General features: G+C 38.4%; 1 protein-coding gene across 2 annotated transcripts in view; it reads left to right on the top strand.

The window, feature by feature from the left end:
- Positions 1–20,267, top strand: part of LOC139443147 (homeobox protein six1a-like) — a 111,945-nt gene that overhangs the window by 76,849 nt on the left and 14,829 nt on the right. For both annotated transcript variants that reach the window (XM_071224099.1, XM_071224098.1), the window contains exon 3: positions 790–831. In XM_071224099.1, coding sequence (XP_071080200.1) covers positions 790–831 — 42 coding nt within the window. The remainder of the gene's footprint in view (positions 1–789; positions 832–20,267) is intronic.

Genomic DNA, 20,267 nt, shown 5'->3' with positions numbered 1-20,267 from the left:
GAGTGAATTGGGTTTAACGCCGCTTTGAACAGTATTCCAGTTATATCACGGCGTGTCAGTTTAATTTGGGAGGAAACCCCGAAGTGATGCAGATCTCAGACGTTTACCACGGGTATGATGCTGACAGACCTGGAACCATAATGGGGGCTAACCGGGATCCTATCATAGGTTTGTGGCGTCCCCAGGGGACGCAACTCTGCACACAAATGTAGCGCCTTAGACCACTGGGCCACCCGTACCAACCTTGGTGATATATCATACTTACACGACTGGACACAATACCGATTAAATCTTAATACACAAGGCAGTCGAAGGTATAAAAATAATACTAAATATGTCATTTTGAAGGTTGAAACGGACACTTAGTAATCAACCGTTACAACCATCGATATTAAGACCCCGCTAATCTGGACGTTACCCATTATGGCCACGACTGATTTGTGTGGCTCAGACCCGAGGCTGTCGTCATATTGGTGGAATATTAGTGACAATAAACAAAAGAAACGCCAATATGCAATAATGGCAATGAGCTTCGTGATGTACATTTTGTCATTTCAGCCTGCTGATAATGCCAAACCTATTCATTAATGGTGTACATTCCAAAATGCTAAAGGGACTTATCCATTATAGAAGTTACTATTCATAAGTGAGTGAGTGGTAGCACCATACACTACACCTGCTCATTGACTTGTTACAGGAATATAGATATTTTTAAGAATAGATTTGTCGTCATGTTTGTTATAATGTTGAAATATTTACTTATCATTTTTAACTTTTATTTTTCATCAGATACGTTGGAGAGTTGGAGATCTATGCATAAATTTGCAGAAGGTTAGTTGATTGTAACCATGGAGACGTTCCACCTTTGTTGTCCTGTAGATGTATGTCTATGCACCCTACCGCCGCACCTACACAGCTCCCTTTGCACTCTTCCCCTGTGGACTATTTTTTATTAATATTATTTTTGTTAAAGATTTACAAAAGACCACCATGCTAAAATTATTTTAGTGATTGAAAAGGACAGGAAATCAAAAGTAATTCATATATCATGTTCGTGAATATTTCATTATCATATTGTAAACTAACGTTTGTGCTTTAGTAATATGCTTGTTATCATATGCTTGTCCTCAATGAAATAATGCATTTATCGTATAAATACAGTTTTGTGGAAAAATATAGTCGATATAAGATTTGCATCTAAGACCATTATGATTTTTTTTCTTGAACATCTTCTGTGTTTTCCCCCTCTGTACTAGTAGTTTCTATAGTGATTCTCTCTGCATCCTAATGCGTTTCACCCTTTCCTCTCTTGCATGTTGACAATACTTAGTTTTCTAGAAAATGCATGTTTAGTTTGTTGTTGTATTCAAATAACATACGTTCCTAAAATACACCACACGTTGACATAATGTTTTGCTGTTTAGTTTCATGTTAACACATAAGATATTCATATGTATTTAATCTCGAAAAGAGACCGGTATGTTTGATTTACTTACTAAAATCAAAGACACAATAATATGCCATTTGTCCTGTAAATAATCTTAATTGGGCATAGTTGGGTTGAAGAGATGCTAGAAAATAGATGTCATTTATTTGGCTTCTGGTCATGGAATCGCAGGCACGCTTCTGTTTTACACATTACCCTTCCATTGGGATACATTTGTTCTGTGGTTAATAATTCATGTCGCAATTGTCAAAGTCAATATTCATCTGAAACGCATCTCTAGAACTGATGCAGAAATGAGCTAAATTGACCAGGTGTTCAAATATTTAGCTTGTTGAAATCTCACCACCCAGGTAAAATATTCAGAAGGTCTAAATCTCACAGGCATAATTGTTCCGCCCGGATCGATTCACATGGGTAAACATGAAACCATAGCATCGCCTTTTCGATTCGTCACTTTAGCAAATACAGCTATCAATTTCCTAAAAAGACGTTCGCCATTAAAAGTCATAGATACGAGTCTATTTTCATTTTTGAAAATCCTAAGAGATTTATATAGGTAATATTCTATACTTTGAACTTATAATCGGTAATCTAAGCTTCTACTATGTACATTTTTCATTTCCAAAGCGTCTTTAAATGCCTGTTGAAACTATTTTGATATCTTTCAGAGAAACATTGTAACATGTTCTTTGTTGGGAATTCGGTGTAGGTTTTATATGTCAATAAAATGATACACGGTGAGTTGTTTAGTATATAAACTTCGCAAATGCATCCGACGAAACCAGGAATATCAGGTCATGTTAAAATGTCAACTTTGGGGATTAATGACTAAACTTAATCTGGACCTTGAAAACTACATGTCGCATTTCGAAAATCGAAATGCATGTATATTAAATTATTTAAACGAAAGTGCGGATTGTGTTGAGGGGATGGGGAGGGGGCGGTCAAAGACAAGGTTTCGTTTCATTTACACCAACATACCAGATACTAGATAAAGATGGGCAAGTGATTATATATTTTTAAACGATGAGACAACGTGTTTTTGTGTAGAACCAGTTACTTAAAATAAATGTATAAATGAGACTGAATCAAGTGTAACTGTGTGCACATTTGTAAAACTATAACAACTTTTATCTGCAGTGCAGTTGTTCTCTCATTGCAGTACAGTAGACTACGGTTATAACGAACTTAAAGGGACTGCAAATTTTAGTTCGTTATAACCGTAGTTCGTTATAAGCATATATACAGCATTACTACAGCAAATAGTCGGGACCAAAAAAGTAAGTTTCTTTATATCCGTCAGTTCGTATAAAGCGGGTTCGTTATAACTGTAGTTTACTGTACATTAATGAATAAATATGCATGTGTGTGGTACATACTGCCTGCCAAACTCGACAACAGGCATTCAAAAGTATGCCTTTAAAGACATTGATTTAAACAATTTGGTGACAAGAGGTTTATTTGTTATTGGCAATTTGTTGATGGCTATGTGCTAATTACCAAAACGTAATAGACAGAATCAAATGTGTTGGAGGCATTTTCTCTTTTTTAAAACTAGGCAGACATGTAATTACCTCTTTTTCAGTGAGTGTTTTTTAAAAGACAATTTTTATCTTTGTGTTTTCGTTTCATCACGGTGACATATTTCGGAATTATCAGATAGTTGTGTATTCTGTTTCAAGACCAGTTAAACAGAAACGTTGTAGATACTCTACTTGATTTGCGCGCACTCCTACATTCAATGAATGAACATTATAAGAACTTTCTCCGAGACATATACAATTCTTATAACAACAAAGATATACTGAATGCGAAATAGAAGAAAGAAATGTATGAATGTTTGATGAGGTATGACTAACAGTATATCCTGAAAGCGTTGTAGAGCCTATATCCCTATCCACTGTTTGGGGTTACTGAAGATTCACAAACAAGGCGTAACGCTCTAACAGTAGCATTCATTGTTAGCTTCGGGTTGTTTAAATGTTGTCAAAAACTCTACCCCAAATCCAAACTATTCTAAAGTCTTGATTGGCGTTTAAGGTGCAAATATCGTGTCGCTAGCACGTTCTATTCATCACGGATGAGCGGATAGGAAAATAGTCTTTCCTCTCTAAATAGCAAACCAAATGCAACCGTCCTCCCAAGCAGAAAAGTAGCAGGAAACAGGATCTGGATGATCATTGTTCTACAAATCTAGTTGTGGCAGAGTGAGAGACTTTAGATTTGATAAGTGTTGATTTTCAAAACTTTGAAATGTAATATGTCAAAATCAAGTGAACAAGTCCGTCATTAATATCACTTTTGGTGGTGTGGTTTAATTGTCAAGTAATGTACAACGGTATGATGACGGAAAGAATGACATACGGACGGACGAGGCAAATATGAGACGGTTAAATAGATTCTCGACCTGGAGTTGTAAATAAATATAACCGTCATGTGGTCCTTGTGAAGGGGCCCGAGGTACAATAGCATGAAGATCAGTGGTAGGAGGACAGCATCACAACGCGTGTACGCATAGTAGGGAGATAGCATCAAGATTTCGTGGTGATTTGCTTTTCTATAGTATTTGTAGTTACATAAACAGTACGAAAACATCAAAGTTTAAAGATGTTTGCTTTACCTCGTTACCATCGGACGTACTAAATGAAGAGCAATTTTCGTTTTTACTGGCTCAAAGATTTTATCTGGAACCTTTAAAATAACACTCCGGACCGGTTGATGCCTAGCTGCAGTTTGTTTTGTTTTGATTGCAATTTGATAAAATGTGTTTGTTTGTCATTTGTAGTGATTAAAAATAAATAGTGTTTAGTTACAGCTATTGTAGCATTTGGTGAAGAAAAGAAAAGGCTTCATTAAAGTAGCGATTTTATCCAGTTTTCAGTCAGTTCAAGTCAATTACCGTTTTCAGAATTCCTGCGTTGGAATGTTGCTTAAACGCCCACTAAGTGATTCAAGTATGTGAAAGTCTTTTTCACGGAGACTTTGAAGAGAATACGAAATTTACAGCTGAAAGTGTTTCCATGTTATGTTTGTAAGATTTTTGTGAAAGGGGAATTTCATTGATTGTTTTTAACCACTGAATTATATGATTCGGTTAAACTACGTGTATTTTTAATAATTCTATAATTGTTACATTCACAACAGGAAACGGATTGTAAGATACCAACATTTCTCCTCGCTGTGAATGGTACTGACGTATTAAACAGTGATAGCATGATGATAAGTGTAATTTAAATACATTGTTAGTCCACTCACGCACCGGGTCGGGGGTTCGAATCCAAAATTGTCGGTCCTTTGTCCGTCTCCATTGCTTGTATTTTTTTTCGCATAATACCCATATGTATGAGAGGAAATTGGGTGTTTCAGCATTGCTTTTGTTAATAGGGATCTTAAATATAGATGATTAGCAATAGCAACGTCGGCTCAATATTATCGTATCTCGCCCTGATAATCACGGCACAGAGAGAGTCAAAAACAACATTAAACCTCAGGTAATTTAATATCGCATGGTTCTATTCACAGAGTAGCGAGTAGGCTCGCTTCTAAATATCATTAGCGACTGTCGTTGAAGTTTATTAACTCCAAACTGACAGGACCGTTTATGTGTATATCAAGATAATAACTTTCGCAAAAATTACACTAGTTGATAAATAAGCACAATTGAAGAGATTTTTATCATTTTTTACAATGACTTTCGGCCAAAGCGTGATTACCGTAAAACTATAAACCCGCCGGCTCGAATATCATGGCATTTGGGGGGGATATGTCAGGCTTTTGAATGGCGATGAAAAATCGGCTAGGTAATGACGCAGCAGAGGAATTGAAGAGAGAATTCCGTGTTAGGGCTCGTTACGTCAAAGGCAATTGAAAAAAGTTAGCTTTTCGTTTGCAGGGAGGAGAGTGGGATATACGTACAATAAATCACATGACTTAACGGAAGACTGAACAGTCTTTTGAGTAGCGAGGATTGAAACATAGGCTCTTTATGTGTTTTTAGTTATTTCCCGGACGGGGAGAGGCTGTGGCAGGCAAAACAAATACAGGGGGCACATGCTGTGGGTGGGGGATCTGGAAGGAAATGTATACCCCAAAAACGGCGCTATGATAGTCATTTGTTATGTAAAATTGACATTTTGACAGGTGCCGTTTCCCCGCCCAGGTATAAGTGTAACGAAATATACATCTGTCAATCAATGATTGACATGGGAGCCATTTAGTACCCTTTTTATGGAGGATGGAGATTGTTCATTAAGTTATAGAGCATATTTTTTCAATATATTCTTATATCGAGGTCTGTATCAATATATGCATATCTATATTCCTAGGGTTTTTTTAAAGTATGAATTAGTCTTGTTTATACATGTTGTTACAGATATGTTATTATTATAAACCATAATTGTTAACTTCAATAAGTTACATTTATATTGTATTAAGTTACTCTTATAGAGTAAGTAGCGTATGTAATCTTATGCCTTGCGTAAGGGCGCCTGTTCAGTCGAGAGTGGTGCACCCAGCATGAAAGCGACACCTTCAGGCGAGATTTGTTACCAAGGGGAGCACACCCATGGGGTTATATTCACTTTCGGTCGTATGACGTTATTGCCGTTACTTCTCATTGGGAAATAACACTGCTAACATAGATTCATTAATTCCATTACACTTCTACATGGGTTTGTTGTGGGGATATCTCCTTTAGCCAATAATGCTTGTAATAATTTCATTTAATGGCCCAATTCCGAAATGTTTTCAAAACGAATACCAGATTATTGTTACTGAAAACAATTTCGGGGAGCGCTAATTCATTTATCCGACGAGCTCTTTTTCGGCATGTTTTTCTCCCAAAGAAAAATAAATATTTGAGCAGATGAATAAAGCCATTTTATGCCCGCATTCCGTCGAGCTTGGCACGTCTCTCGTCCTCGTCTCGCAAACGGTTAATCCAATGTGAGACGGCGTCGGAAAAAAATCCCGATTCCTCGAAAGATAGGAATAACCCTCGACTCCGGTCCCATATTATTGTATGTAATCATGCGATTAGGATGAGTCTGACGTGTATTTACGACGGATAGGATAGAGAAGAGCACAGATCTCGCTGAATTACCAGCAGTTATCGGAACAGTGGGACTTCCCATCTTTCGTGTTTTCGTTATTAATTCGATTCTATCGATTCTTGCCTATCCACCAGTCGAGGTTATAGATCGTTCTTGTGTTATCTGATTGGGGCTCGCTCCATTTGGCCAAGATATCGTCAGTTCTGGTCTGAAGACCACGAAAAACGATGACAGGCCTTTTGTCAATTTCCATCGTGTTGATAATGCGCCCATGTTTTCGATAGGTGCACAGGGGAAGGATATTTGTCATAGTCAATCTTTTTCTGACATATGTGGTTTTCCTGGAAAGGGGAGACAGGAATTGTTGAACTTTTTAGCAGTTTGTCATACCAAGGTGACAGCAGTAATTACGGGAGAGACACGTCTGACCATATACGGAATCTGAATTTTATCTTTGGTATTTCATGCAGGAAAGAAGTCTTTTGGGGGATGTTTCCATCATTGCTATAACGCGTCTCCGTCTTTGGTTGCTCTGTTGTTACAACTGCCAGGCTAAACAACCGAGACACGCAAGAAGAGTTTTGTATAATAACACAATCAGGAAAATATGTCGACTTTTTTAGTAGACCGGTATCCTGGATCAGTCGACTTACGGATTTTCCTTACTTAATGAACAGATAGTGAAATGTCATATCGGTACACGCGCAAAACAGGACAGTTATTTATTGCGCGAATAAAATCATATGTTACTACGCTGCGAAACAAATTCATTAACGTTTCACACCTAAAGGAATATCAAACTTGATCAAAAGTGTCCAAAAGTACCCGGGCTCGTGAAGTTTAGTGTGAAGCGAGTTAAATAGAACCTCTGCTGACAAACCGTTACAAGCACAGAGCATCCGAGTCTACGCCTTGCTGTGGTATTGATTGAGATGGCGGATGCGACACATGCTGCTCAGGCCGTGCGCGCAACGAAGTGATTGAAGCGCTCATAGAATACTCATACCTTTTTCCCGAGGCGATACGTGTTGCGAACAATGTCTTCATATACAATGCGGCTCAGCGAGGTAGTGTAATTTGATCACAGCGGTATTCTCTTATTCATATTCAGCTCGTCTTTGTCAAGTAAGAAATTGATTTATTTTTTTTTAATTTTGTACCGCATATTATTTTGCAGTGGCACTTTGCATGAGTGGGTTGTACAGATCTCTAATGGATTTTGTGTATCCCAGGAGCTGATTTCATATTTGAAATAAAAAAACTTTGGTTAAAATGAATTCCATAGACTACGTGCTTGCATCATAATTTGTTACGCTTGCATAAATGCGATAAGGGAATTTACGTCGTATTTTCGTCGCGTAGGAGACCTAACATTAAACTCGACGCAAAATACATGGTAGATCAGCCGATAAAAATATAATGGCGTGGGACGGACTTTTCCGAAACGTCACCCACGCATGAGCGACATTATATACGCCCTATTAACGTCCTGCCATTATAATATACATAGGCCGTAACTCGCGTAAACCAGTGAAAGAATGTATGAGAAAAAAATCCCCTGTTAAAAATTGTTTCTTTTATTCAAGGGGCGATAACTCCTTTGTTGCCAGTTCTCGTTTGACACGAGATTTGACGTAGCTTATGAGCTCTTGTGTTGTGGGTTTCGGGAACATATAAGCACAGCTTCTAGACATTATCTCGCGGCATTGGACAATAGACAAAATTTGGGAATGAAAAATGGCGGCTCATAAATCTTCCGACACAAAGACAAATGTCATGCCACCAAGGCTGCTGACACGCAGAGTCATCTCTTCAACCACAGTTGCGTATTTTAGCAATTCTGTTCTAACAAACAGGTCTATTGCACAGCTTGATGTATCAATGTGTGTGAAAAATTGAAAAGGGTTTTGAAGCTTATGGGAAACAATTACCCGCCTGTAAGATACTAAACTTACAACATATTTTATACGGTGAAAAATTATCATTCTAATTACTCGCTATATCATTCAAAACGAAGTTAACTAACTTAATGGATTGGGCGAATCCTAGACTACATCTAGTCTCCGAAACATATCTGACAGAAAATAACCAGTTGTTAGAGTATCTTAATAAAATGTTATAAAAAAGAGCCTCATTTTCTTCATTTTCATGAAGCTGCAGTAATCTAAACTTGCCCACTTTTATAGACTTGCATAGGCTGTATTGGATATATTTGTTGCAGGGTCTGTAGGACAGACTAGGCTAATCCTTATCGACATTATCGTTATAAATCTACAACCCTATTTACTCGAACTGTGGGAAACTCGATATATTCATTTGGTTGCTATAACAAGAGTCGATGGGACGTTATGCCGAAGGGTCGGGTAGGATTCTCCACTTGAGTGAAGCCCATTTCTGGTGTCCCCCTTCTAGATATTGATGAAATATTGCCAAAGCGGCGTAAAATAATACTCATCTACTCCTAGAACACAGTGTTGAGTGGTTTTGATGTATTAAAGATGTGATGAGTGCTTTATATACATACATACTGACAGTAAACACTGTTACAAGTCTTTTGTCTTTTAAGATTTATCAAACATTTTAATTTTCTTTCTTCGTTATACAAACTAAATTTACAGATTATAACACACTGTCGATCAATATTACAATTCAATATTTCAAACATTTATCTTGAAGTATTCACACCCGGATTCTAGCAAATTTAAATTTATGACTATTAATTTTGTTGCGTCTGTTCCCATGACTGTAATGAAAATCATATCCGCTTATGTTTTAATCGGGTTGATAAATCAACTGCAATTGACAAACACAGTGGGTGACTTCTAGTGGCTTACAATGAATCGAAACAGTCTTCCCTGGTGGTAAAAAACAACCAGTCCACAACAAAGCCCACATTTGTTTTTCATTCATTATATTCATATAATTTCCACTCTGTTGCCTTTTGAGCCCAATGGAATTTGTTTCGGCAAAAGATCGAGTCTGGTTACTCTCTAGCGTTGACATTTAATATTTATTCGGAAAAGATGGCAGTTAGCAGTAGCTATGATAAAAGTCTCTGACATATGTCACTCCACTTCAAAATGTTTCATAGATATTCATACTTCATTACTGAGAAAATAAATAGAGAGTAAGTTTCTCTTGTCCTCTTGCAACAGAATTATGAACTAAACTTTAGGATCGTTATACAATCTGGTAAATTCGAATTACTATAGAAAAGATATGAAGTTATACCACGGACTTATATATGGTTATATAGGTCCGTGGTTATACGTAGTACGAGACTGTCAATATGAGCTGATAGATCTTACCAGGACATTAAATGATATATTGAGAGAATGAAGGTAACGAAGTTCGCCGTCTATTTGTATTCCCCGACAAAGAAGGAAGTGACAACAAAATGAAAATGAACAATTTGCTGTAGAACAACTATCTAAATTGCGTTGGCCTCAACACATAATTGAAAACCAGCCAGGATCCGGGACTTTTATATTTTTACCAGTGAATATCAGTGTGATAAGGTAAACAATCCAAATCCAATACAATTTGCTATTCAGTAAATGCTAAAACGTTACGCTCTGATGCCACGAGGATCTAAGCTTTACCTCCTGGTCGAGGGTGACTGGTCGCCCTCCCCCCTGCATTTGTCTGTATTTGACGGGACTATAATGGCACCTAAGAAACAGTATACTCGGGCTGTTCATGTTTAGAGACAACACGAAGGGGTGTTTGTGAATGCCTGTATTATGAAATAATGAAAATTTACGCTAAATTATTGAGATCTCAGCAGGTCTTCTGAAATATTCATGATCAATAGCGTCATCAATATATATTATTTGTTAACTATGATGGATTAATACGATGGCATTGTTTTCAGGACGTAATATGATACGTGTGTTTATTTAAATCTCGAAGTCATGGATGTACAAATGTACGCATGTGATGGAGGTTGAAAGGACATCACGAAATTGAGGTCCGAATATCCTGTTGTACCTGTTGACACTGACGGGTTGTGTGACTTGTTGCATCTTATGTCCACATTACCTGATGTAACGGAGGTCCAAATGGCCTGATGTAACGGAGGTCCAAATGGCCTAATGTAACGGAGATCCAAATGGCCTGATGTAACGGAGGTCCAAATGGCCTGATGTAACGGAGGTCCAAATGGCCTGATGTAACGGAGATCCAAATGGCCTGATGTAACGGAGATCCAAATAGCCTGATGTAACGGAGGTCAAAATGGCCTGATGTAACGGAGGTCAAAAAGGCCTGATGTAACGGAGATCCAAATAGCCTGATGTAACGGAGATCCAAATGGCCTGATGTAACGGAGGTCCAAGTAGTCTGATGTAACGGAGGTCCAAGTGGCCTGATGTAACGGAGGTCCAAATGGCCTGATGTAACGGAGATCCAAATGGCCTGATGTAACGGAGATCCAAATGGCCCTATTTAATGGAGGTCCAAATGGCCTGATGTAACGGAGGTCCAAATTGCCCTTTGTAACGGAGGTCCAAATGGTCCTATGTAACGGAGGTCCAAATTACCTTATGTAACAGATGTTCAAATGACTTGTTGGAGCTGATATCCAAATGACCTGGCGTGACGGAGGTCCAAATTACTTGACGTAACGGAGGTCCAAATGGCCTGATGTAACGGAGGTCTCGTGACCTGTTGTCACTGAGGGCCAATGACCTGTTATGGCTCGTGTCGCTATAGCCTGGTGTAACAGAGGTCCAAATGACTCGTTGGAGCTGAGATCTAAATGACCTGGTGTAACGGAGGTCAAAATATGTTGATGTAACGGAGGTCCAAATGGCCTGTTGTAGCTATTTATTTTAATTTATGTATATAAACTTCATTTATTATGCAAGTATCAATATATATTAATCTCTCTACACAAACAGGTTATCATTTGAAGGGTTCCCTGTGTAAGCAACGCTCAAATCTCCATACACGGTTTTCCGATGCCAGATAACCCCACTAGCGACGTGGGGAGTTCACCAGAACTACTGTTCAGTCGTCTGTTGGCGGTAGCTCCTCAAGATTATCGCTTTTGATGAAACCTCGCGGAAAGCTTGACTAAACCCAGACCCGGGGCGTGTGAGATAACGCGAGAACAGACAGCTTCTTCTGGGAGATCTGTTTCAAAACCGACTGAGGTTAGAGCGCACACACCGGCTCCTCCCAAAGTTCGCCCCGCGCTGTCATCGGTCGCCATCTTGAATTTCGGCCACATCGTCAGTGGTCTCAATTTTCACGGCTTCTGCTTGTCATTCGCGCTTTGCTAGCACGTGCAATGTTGATTAAACGTTGTCTAACATTACCCGAATTCATGTTGGACATGCCTTCGCTTATACAATGTCTTTATTGGTAGAGAAGGTATTTATCATGAGTGAAAGTGTATACCCGAAGCATGTTAGGACTCCCGCCATATTATGGCCAACCTCATTTGCGACCTTTTACATTAGATTACTTTCACTTCCCGGACACGGAATATCAACATTGAATTACGCCCATGGATACAGAAAACGATCCTGAAATATTCCATATTCCTCTTTATTTAAGGATATTCCCTTCCAGCATGTCTGTGACCTGGTCGTCTAATGCGCTGTAATTTGCTGCAAAGTGTTGCGTCCTTGTGCGTTCCAGAAACCTACGATCGTGAGTTCGAATTCACGATTCTCACTGATTTTGTTTCTGGCTTGTTGGCACCATACCCATGGTCGTAGGTTTTACCAAAGCTATACACGTATAGGACATACATCACTTCGGGATTTCCTCCCACATTAAGCTATGAAATAACCGAAATACTTTTTTAATTGCTGGATATGCTAAAAGCGGCGTAAAACCATACTCTCATAAAGAATGCATATACTTGAAAACTGCATTTTACCAAACAATTGCAAAACGTATTGCTGGAATATTGCTAAAAGCGGCGTAAAAACGTACTCTCATAAAGAATGTATATACTTGAAAACTGCATTTTACCAAACATTTGCAAAACTTGAAACAGTACCCGAAACACTGCACACTTTCAGGTCTAAAACACAACTATGATACCTGTATCAAATACATCACCATCGAATAACCGTTTGTTGTTTTTTTCAGTTTTAGACATCATCAAACATGGGTGTATACTTTGCCACCATCTTTTGGGCTGCTGATGATGTTAAACATGGGTGTATACTTTCTTTTGCACGGCAGTGTATATGTATATGGTGCATATGTGTTCAGATAATACAGCGTCTCATCACTGACACGCCTCCATGTCGCGGTAACAGTCTTAACGACTTCGCGAACGTCACATCACTGCTATGGAAACACATGACATATATTATTCCTACTTATAACTAACACGTGTCATGGACGTTTCCGGCTTAATCTCAGCCTTTGCACATGGTCTGGTCAAGCTGACCACCTGTCCCATCCTTCCTTAGTCCACCTCCTCCGTTCCCATCACACGTGCGTAGCACATCGCTATGATACAGCCGTGGCGTCCGCCTGTCACTCGTTACCGGAAGTCGAACTCGTTGTGATTGATAAGCTCGCGCAGGCGCAGATTCCACGATGACTGATCGGATACATTTGGCTTTCAGGTTTACGTTAATTGCCCCGGCGGTATTGGCAACTGAGAAAATATATGTTTTTGTTGTGATTACTACAGATAATGTAAGACTGTAATAAATGCTCAGTCAAATAAGATAATTTATTCTACATATACATCCGCTAAGAACACGGCTAATGTGTTTGTTTGTTGTTTAACGCCGCACTCAGCAATATACCAGCTATATCGCGGCGATCTGTAAATAATCGAGCCTGGACCAGACATACCTGTGATCGATATTGTGAGTAACGATCCACGCCTTCAGGGTAGGGTTAGTCACAATCAACAAATCACTGACTGACCACCCGATCCATTTGGTCGCCTCTTACGACCAGTATAGGTTGCTGGGGACCATTTCTAACCCAGAATTCCCAAGGGTCTCAAACAGCTGAATAAATCTATATAACATGAAATAAAATTTATACATTATCACAATGATAATGAAATATCACGATAAGGAACCTATGAAGAGTGATCATTATTTCGTATATCAAATATGCTGTGCCCTGGACGTGCTAGTAAGGATGATATATTTTTGGTAGAGGGTCTAAAATATAAAAAAATGGAGCACTCTCTGAATTACTTTTGGAAATATAACTTGACAATTGAGATCTGACAGATGTATAGAGAGAACAGCGAAGTTGTATCTGAATTTTCCCATGAAAAGTTGTTTGTTTGTTTGTTGTTTAACGCCAGACAATCCAGTGATTGACACCATAAGCATCGATCCAATTGGCATACGATGACATGCATCAACCAAGTCAGCGAGGGTGACCACCCGATCCCGTTAGTCGCCTCTTACGACATGCATGGGTTGCTACTCTACCGCGGAATTTCACGGGTCAGTTAGTATATGAGTAATATCTTCATGTTTATTAGAAGTAACTGTTTTGTAGATGTCAGTGAACTGTTCATGTAAGAGTTCATTTAGTTTTTCAGAATATATATTATCCGTGTCGTTAGTTTTAACATCAATACTAGTGTTTTAATCTCATGGAACCATGAGCGTTAGGGCTGATCTCTTGATCTGACCTGTACTTCATCAGCTGAATATAACAGTTTACGAGGGCCCACTTGCACAAAGCGATCTTAGCGCTAAGATGATCTTAACTCCCATACTTTAACATAGGCTTACAATAGTCGTAGCGCTAAGATCGCTTTGTGCAAGTGGGCCCAGGAGTACGTTTCGTTCGTAGATAATAGCTATACATAACGTGAAGTACCACGTAATTTGTTTCAAGGATTGATGCAGCTGTTCTAGAAACAGTTTTCGTGTTTTGCTGTAACTCATATATCAAAGCGTTTATCTGAATTTTGTATTCTCCAGCAAACGATGAATTATTCAATGTTTATCTTCGGTTTGTATCGCGTGTTGTTGTTCAGTGAACAGTCTACACATCGGTGGATATTTTTTATATCAAACACCGACGAAAATATATAAAAAAAATAATGAAATATGTGTATTTAAATAGTGAACAGCATCGTCAAAGAGCTATTGGAATCAAATGTTTCCTTACTGCGAGAAACTGACATGTAAGGATACATTGATCCAGTTGACAATCAATAATTATGACTCATATTATCATTCCTAGGCATATATAATATTCATGACGAGTAAAACTTTTATGCATGTATGATCCGATAGTAAGCGTAGCGTTGCCTGGCAACTCAATAACAGAAGATGAGACAGTTGCGCTAAAGTCGAAAACACGTATGGTAATGGTGTTACAGTTTTGCTTGAACACTTGCACGACACGAGTAGAACAGTTTGAAAAAGTGGGATACATTCACAATTTACCTTGCGAGAAGCACGTTGTAGGTTAGTGTGTAACACAGACGCCATTCAGACTCATGCAGGACATTATCGTCAGTTAACCCACACACACACACACACACACACACACACACACACACACACACACACCCGCCCCCCATCCCTTGTCAGGACAAATATCTCACACACACACACACACACACACACACACACACACACACACACACACACATACAATGGAGGTACGTGTCAACAGGGAGCCCCTCCAAAGTCCAACTTCATGAAACAAGGGGCGGTCGGGTAGCGTCACGCCGAAAACCCGGGTTCGATTCCCGACATGGGTACAATGTGTGAAGCCCATTTCTGGTGTCCCCCGCCGTGGTATTGCTGGAATATTGCTAAAAGCGGCGTAAAACCATACTCACTCACTCAAGAAACAAAAAAGGAGATAACCCTTTTCGCGAACACCTGGTGTCATCACTGATTTTCAGTGGTCCAATCTGACTGTTTTCACGGCTATTTTCCCCTTTACACCAAAATCCTTTTTGCAGATAATCTGGACTGGTTATTCTCTTGCACTGACAATGTATATCAACTTCGACACAAGCAGGATGTCGAAGAGGACGGGTTCAGGCTTATGATTGTTGATGAGTTGGAAAGTTAGCCTTAACATCAAAATTTGCTTGACACAGACAGCTTACTATAATGTGGATTGTCCTTTGACTTTGCCACTGACCTTGACGAATGTGTATATGCCCAGTGATGCTAATTGCATTTTCATGACAAAAACTTGGTGGCGACATCATCATATAACACTTGGAAACGTTTCATGTTTTAACAGAAGCCCAATTTCCTTATTACATTGGCGGTTCTACCACAAGGTACTTCTGAAATAAACAATCCGATCTACGCGGTTGTTCTGAAATGAACACGCCTTCGTCGAGCAATTGCTGTAGTCCCTTCAAAGTATCGTCTTACGTCGGTGTCAGGTTTCCTTTTATTGGCTGTAACACATGCTAACAACATTTGATACCCGAACGGCATGGCAGTCGGCACATTCTGACTACGTATGGCCAAACGAAATAGCCATTTGTTTTGGGCAGTATACAAGCGGGACGTTTTACACTACCGTGCAGTTACGGGTCGATTTGAAAGCTTTTGGAGTCTTTATCATTGTACGATTCTATGGAAATTTATTATGATAAAATATTAACATCATTGACATTTTTTATTATCTTAGTTTAATCAGAGTAGATAGAAATCTGGGGTTATCTAAAGTGCACGGGAAACCTTGCTATTTAATGGGATAAATTATTCTTCACAAACTACGTCTATTGATAATCACGTGGGTGCAATTTATTATGGTTTTGATAAAGGGGAATGTGAATATTCTCATGTTTATTTTTGGAAATTTGAGATGTATTTCAATTCTGTCATCAAAACTCACCCCATGCACATCCAAGAACAAATATGTCTACCGCAAGAGTTGAAAAAGAGTTTTTAACCGATTTTAAACTGCTCGCCGGTGTGTCAGTAACCAACCTATTGAGCTAGTGTTTTATAGAATTTAAAGTCGGATGAAAGGAGCGAACTTCAAGTGGACCGAAGTGGGTTCGAACCCGACCCCCGTGTGTGAAGACCGTACTCATCAGCGTAACCTGCGTCAATCGGGCTAACATTGCAGGAAGGGACTGCAAGCGTTATTAATGTCAACGGTTAGGTCAAACAGAAATGCAAATATTGACCACAGGACAAGAGGTGCCATTGAGAGGGTTGTTTGTTTGTAAGCCAATTAGTGCCTGTTGACAAGTTCTCATGCCCATTCAGCGGGAAAGAATGGTCTGTGTCCTGCTGGATATTGTGTGTTCGCATGCGACGTAATTTTACGTTCGCTGTGGGTTTTGACGTACATGACATCCCCGTTATCTCACTCAGCACGTTAATAGCCATATTTGCACATTTCAGTTACGATTTGTACGACATGTAGTTTCTGACATGGCCTATGGATTTCTCACTGTCATGTTTATCTGGAAATATGATACAGTATTACCTGACATTTTAGATATAACTTGTTCATTTGATGGTTAGGATTTCTCCAAATATACATTGTTTATATTTTTATTTCACTTGTTACAATTGAGGTAGTAAGATCATAAGTTATATAAGTATAAAAATATAGATGTGGTACAGTTATTAGTTATAATGGCTGATATATGATTATTGATGATAGAGGCTGATGTTTGAAGATTGGAGTATTATCATGAGTCATAACGATTGGAGTATAACCATAAGTCATAACAGTTGGAGTATAATCATAAGTCTTAACGGTCGGAGTATAATCATGAGTCATAACGGTTGGAGTATAATCAGAAGTCTTAACGGTTGGAGTATAATCATAAGTCATAACGGTTGGAGTATATTCATGAGTCATAACGGATGGAGTATAATCATGACTCATAACGGTTGGAGTATAATCATGACTCATAACGGTTGGAGTATAACCATAAGTCTTAACGGTTGGAGTATAATCATAAGTCTTAACGGTTGGAGTATAATCATGAGTCATAACGGTTGGAGTATAATCAGAAGTCATAACGGTTGGAGTATAATCATGACTCATAACGGTTGGAGTATAATCATGACTCATAACGGTTGGAGTATAACCATAAGTCTTAACGGTTGGAGTATAATCATAAGTCTTAACGGTTGGAGTATAATCATGAGTCATAACGGTTGGAGTATAATCAGAAGTCTTAACGGTTGGAGTATAATCATAAGTCATAACGGTTGGAATATATTCATGAGTCATAACGGTTGGAGTATAATCATGACTCATAACGGTTGGAGTATAATCATGACTCATAACGGTTGGAGTATAATCATAAGTCTTAACGGTTGGAATATAATCATAAGTCTTAACGGTTGGAGTATAATCATGAGTCATAACGGTTGGAGTATAATCAGAAGTCTTAACGGTTGGAGTATAATCATAAGTCATAACGGTTGGAGTATATTCATGAGTCATAACGGTTGGAGTATAATCATGACTCATAACGGTTGGAGTATAATCATAAGTCTTAACGGTTGAAGTATAATCATAAGTCATAACGGTTGGAGTATATTCATGAGTCATAACGGTTGGAGTATATTCATGAGTCATAACGGTTGGAGTATATTCATGAGTCATAACGGTTGAAGTATAATCATAAGTCATAACGGTTGGAGTATAATCATAAGTCATAACGGTTGGAGTATATTCATGAGTCATAACGGTTGAAGTATAATCATAAGTCTTAACGGTTGAAGTATAATCATAAGTCATAACGGTTGGAGTATAATCATAAGTCATAACGGTTGAAGTATAATCATAAGTCTTAACGGTTAGAGAATAATCATGAGTCTGTACGGTTGGAGTATATCATGAATCACAATGGTTGGAGTATAATCATAAGCCATAACGGTTGGAGTATAATCATAAGTCTTAACGGTTGGAGTATAATCACAAGTCTAAATGGTTCGGACTATAATCAGAAGTCATAACGGTTGGAGTATAGTTATAAGTCATAATAGTTTGGAGTATAATAATACATCATAACGGTTGGAGTATATCATGGATCACAATGGTTGGAGTATAATCGTAAGTCTTAACGGTTGGGGTAAATGCTAAGTCCTGACGGTTGGAGTATAATCAAATATTGGTTGGAGTACAATCATGAGTCTTAACGGTTGGAGTATAATCATAAGTCATAATTGCTGGAAAACAATAGAGATAATAGATCATAATCACTATAAGCTACAATGTAGAGTCTAGACTGTGGGTTTACGAATAATGTGGGCCGAATCGTAACATATAGCGCATGATGCAGGTTGCTCTGAATTGAATTCATAAAGATGGTCGCCATGGAGATAGGATCCATCATCATAACAACAGACTAAATATAGGCCAGTAAATAACACAAGTACTCAAAAGAAGTTAAAGATCACACTATTTTACCATATAGTTACTTTGGCCATGACAGATTACTCATATGAAAAAAGGGTGTTCTTTTGACTTCTTTTGTGTAGTATACATCAACGCTGAGTTGTTTGATACTAAATATCCCTAATGAGTGGATTAAGGTGTACTTTCTTTCGGGTACTTTAAAGCTTCCAAGATATGACAAGGTATAAATTCTGTTCGTTAGAGGCATACGTTTTTTCCTGGTATTATTTCAGGTATAATCCATCGTGTCTTATCAGCATGTAACAGAATTTTATGCTTAGATAGTAATGTGTTTTTAAACTAGCCCATCTTTCAAAGTCAACAATGATTTACAACCTGCATCAAAGAGTCACACGTCGCAAACAGGGAGCATTTAACCGCAACTCACACCATACAATACAAGAAAAACACTCATTACACCAACAGTAGCACGCTCAAATTAAATTATTATTTTCCCTGCTCGTTTGGGATTCCACCCATGAGATCTCTATTGTGGCTACGTCAGTCTGGAATTTAAGGAAAGGAAGTGATTTATTAATTATAGCAAAAATATACCCTTCGCATCAGGGCTCCTGTATACATGGGGTTTTTAATGTGTTGGACTTGTATAAATCCAGGAGCATTCTCCGCGACGTCGCTCAAGCGAGGTTTGACGATGTGGCTCAATACATTCGGCGAATATGCGGGAGATATAATTATTAAAAACATTTCTCCACATGAAACTTTGATAAGATAAAGTCCTTGTTAAGAGATCTTCCTGTCGGGGATTCTGTGTCCAAGACAATCATGATTGTTATTCTGATTTATAGAAGAGTTGTGAATAACAATGACAGACATATTGTCAATATCATTACGATTGTTGCTAGGCCCTAACAAATTGAATACATTGCTTTCTCGGCTTCATACTTTTAAATTTAATTGTTAAAAGTAATAATGATTTTAATATTTAAATGATTAGCTCACGAAATAAACCCTCGGGCAAAAGAATGTATACACCTACGTTTGGTGGGGGCTCGGTGATTTTACATCCGTCGTAGCTCAATTGCGTGGGTAGATGCTCGTAATATCAACCATTGGTTTGCCTAGTCCAGACTCGATTATTTACAAACCGCCGTCATATTGATGGTACATTGATGAGTGCGGCGTTTAACAACAAACAAAAAGGTACATACCCTTAACGTAATGAATATTATTAATTTACATTCAATACTTGTGAAAGAATCTTAAAAGTAAATATTTCGCAGACTAAAATGTTTTATATAGAATATAAACCACAGGTACAAAGAACATATTTTCTGAAAGAAAAGTCATAGGAAATAAAAAGTTCTCATTGATGTAATCGATTACGGGACAAAGATCGTAAGGTGACGATGTTGAATGTATGGAAGCCAACGTTTCATTAAGAGATACGC

The sequence above is a fragment of the Haliotis cracherodii genome, unplaced genomic scaffold, assembly GCF_022045235.1.
Source record: "Haliotis cracherodii isolate W230 unplaced genomic scaffold, xgHalCrac1.p SCAF_5, whole genome shotgun sequence".
In the NCBI taxonomy this organism is placed as follows: Eukaryota; Metazoa; Mollusca; class Gastropoda; order Lepetellida; family Haliotidae; genus Haliotis; species Haliotis cracherodii.
This window is presented reverse-complemented; position numbering and strand designations above follow the sequence as displayed.